The sequence below is a fragment of the Ochlerotatus camptorhynchus genome, unplaced genomic scaffold (genome assembly GCF_037179485.1).
Source record: "Ochlerotatus camptorhynchus isolate MF236.1 unplaced genomic scaffold, CSIRO-AGI_Acam_v1.1 ptg000191l, whole genome shotgun sequence".
In the NCBI taxonomy this organism is placed as follows: Eukaryota; Metazoa; Arthropoda; class Insecta; order Diptera; family Culicidae; genus Ochlerotatus; species Ochlerotatus camptorhynchus.
The window spans coordinates 792,411-795,475 of NW_027040681.1; the positions used below are offsets into that span (position 1 = coordinate 792,411).

At 43.1% G+C, this 3,065-nt stretch overlaps 1 protein-coding gene across 1 annotated transcript; it reads left to right on the forward strand.

The window, feature by feature from the left end:
• Positions 1-1,058: 1,058 nt before the first annotated feature.
• LOC135702290 (uncharacterized) lies at positions 1,059-1,768 on the forward strand. The gene is made up of 2 exons (XM_065223317.1): positions 1,059-1,159; positions 1,229-1,768. Exons 1-2 carry the CDS (start codon positions 1,097-1,099, stop codon positions 1,598-1,600), a joined length of 435 nt encoding a protein of 144 aa, XP_065079389.1. The 5' UTR covers positions 1,059-1,096; the 3' UTR covers positions 1,601-1,768.
• The last annotated feature ends 1,297 nt before the right edge of the window (positions 1,769-3,065 follow it).

The window sequence follows — 3,065 nt, forward strand, 5'->3', positions numbered from 1 at the left end:
CATTCGATTAGAAAAGAGGCATCATTTACAAGGCTTGCCAAGAACGCAGCATGAGGTTAATTCAAAAGTGACGAACATTCACTATGGACTGATAAGCAGGTATCGGCAGTACTGCCGCTCATGGCAAGTCCGTCCCGTCTGAAATATGTAATGGGACAACTTGTTTGGCTATTTCTCCAAGCTTTTCCAGAACGAATTTGTTGAGTTCATGCAGTATAAAGGATTTAAGGGGCTGTTCATAAGCTACGTAGACAGTTTAGGGGGGGGGGGGGTAATTATCAACGGCCCATAACATTTTTAAATGTTTTGTATCGACAATTGTCTACGTAGGGGGGGGGGGGGGTCAATAATACAAAAAAACTGTCTACGTAGTTAATGAACAGCCCCTAAGGGATATTAGCGATCACGTTTGACTCAGTTTTGACAAAAACGCAAATGGCTTCCGATGAGCGGCAGAGTAGTTCCCATAATATCAAATATTGTATTTTGCATAATAAAAGTGCGCTTTTACGTTGTATCGTATTGGTATCTTATGAACCAATGGACAAATGCGCCGAAGACACCAGAAGGATTTACGCAATAGCGCACTTTTATTAGCGTTTCCACATTGTCCCCAAAATGCGCTGAAGCTACGGTAAAAAAAAATCAAAACAAGTAATACAGAATGAATCATAACCAATCGTCGAACTACTTTCCGTTAATTTGTGGACACCTGTTCAGTATTTAATGTTCAGTTCATGTCGCATGCAATGACTCACATTTTGAGGGGTAGCAAATTTTCGATACTTAAACCGATCTCCCACGATCAAACCGGGATGATTGTTCCCGATCAGCCACCTGACTCATGCGATGCATCCCGGGTGCACCTAAATAGCGAACACTGCCGTAACGATCTTGACATACTAAACAGCACGCTACCGCATCCATCGAGATGTATGTGAAGGGGTGATGACGTTGGTAGTTGTTGATAGTATATGGACGGTGGCAGTATGCACTGTATATTAAACAGGAATAGAACTTATTGATGTGCAATTTAAGAAGCCTCTTTGCGATTGAATTCCATCAGTTAGCAGTCAGAATCGAATCAGTCAAGACGATGTTGCGCATTGTGATTGTTTTGTGTTCCTTTACTTGTTTGGCGCTGGCCGCACCGACTGTGGTACGGTTTTCATAAATTTTCAGATTGTGATTTTTAATTGACACAAATGTTTTTGTTTTCACTGTTCAGCATCTATTTCAGCCATCTCCCGATGGATACGAAGACAATACTGAGCTCCCACTGATCATTGAGCCGGTAGCAGTAACAATGAACCCTCTCGTAGAAACATCTTATGTGGATCCAGTGAACGTGAATTACTACCAACCGATGGCAACCGCGAATCAACAGCCCGTGCAACAACAGCCATCCTATTACTATCCACCAACATACTTGAATACATACAACCTACCTGGTTATCAGCAGCAACCTTCGTACGATTACCAGTGGCAGGGGCTACAACCGATTCCACGGCAGCAACCAATGTTTCAACCACCAAACACCAACGTTCTGCCTTGGTCCCAGACCCGGCACGTCGGTGGCTATCAACAGCATGGTTATTGATGTGGTATCCGTTCCAGCTATTTCGCGAACCAATAGAATTTCATTCCCGCAAGTCTTGGCGATTGTTACACAAAAGCAAACACTCGTCAATTATCCTTCATACAGCTCTAATTTTACGAATGAAATCACTTCAAAGTCCATTTATCCCTCCGTTAGTGTTCATCGGGGGAACAAAGCACCGAGCAACGAAACGGTTCAAAAGCTTCCGAAAATCTTCCTTCTCCATCTGGATCCGGGCGAGCCAACAAAGCCCGTGACTTGGGTAAAGAAAGAAACGACAACAGAGCACTCGATTAAATTCAAACAATTTCGATAATCCCGCACCCGCTGCTGCTACTGTCGTCGCCGTCGTCATTGCCGTCATCCAAATTCATTTGGAGTCTTCTTTTTTTTCTCCCACCGCCGCCGCTACTCAGAATATCAGCGGATAATGGTTTGGTGCAAACGGGACATCCTCTTTCCATTCTCCAGGCTGCTCCATGAAACCCAAATTATTTGAACAAGCGACAAAGGTGCGGGTCGATTAGAGGTGTTCAAGATTTGTTATTGTATATTCGTATTTTTGTAAGGAATAAATGTTACTCAAATAAATGTATTGGTTTATAAGGTTATGAATATTTTTATTTAGGAATTTTTTTATAGGCTCAACACATCAGCATGACTTTAATAATTGAAAAAAATCATCTGGTCTAGGTTCGTATTTTTCTCCATGGTTGGTGGCTATGCTGAATTCTTCATATAGAGAGTGACACAGGAAAGATGAAAACAATGATTTTTGAAAATCGACTACAGTTAAACATTTTTACAAGGAACGTCAATTTTCATTCCATGAACTTATAGGTCTGTTCCCGCACTTCCGTTGATGGCTTTTGCTGTAAGTAGTTGTAAAAAAATAATACCGTAGAACCCCTGTTGATGTACAAGAGCTCGACTTTCGTAGAGCAGATTTCGTCGCGCTGAGTCACTCGCTTGCCCAGGCAGATTGGCAGTTCCTTGACACGTGTTCATCTATTGATGAAGCCGTCAACTACTTCGCTGAGGTCGTCGGCCGGGCAATAACTGATGCTGTCCCATTGAGGAGACCCTCTCTCAAACCCGTATGGTCCAATGCTCGACTACGGAATTTGAAGCGTCTGAGATCGAAGGCCCTCCGTAAATACGGTCGTACGGTCGTAACCCATTCACCAAACGATTATTTTCAACAGCGAGCAACGAATATCGCACATATAACCGCATTCTTTACAAGAGCTACACAAGGCGTGTGCAGGCTAATTTACGGCTTAATCCAAAGCAGTTCTGGTCATTCGTGAATACCAAACGAAACGAGGAGGGGCTACCAGTCGAAATTCACCTGGGTGATAGAATCGCCAGCAATTCCCTTGAGAAATGCAATCTTCTGGCAGAACATTTCAAAAGCATTTTCAATGACACTACGGCTTCGTTGTCCCAAGTTGCTGAAGCGGTG

Bases quoted from the DNA above. Each gene is read 5' to 3' on its own strand.
- LOC135702290 (XM_065223317.1), top strand. From the start codon at position 1,097: ATGTTGCGCATTGTGATTGTTTTGTGTTCCTTTACTTGTTTGGCGCTG. The intron at 1,160-1,228 runs GTACGGTTTTCA...TTCACTGTTCAG, and splicing joins CGCTGGCCGCACCGACTGTG to CATCTATTTCAGCCATCTCC.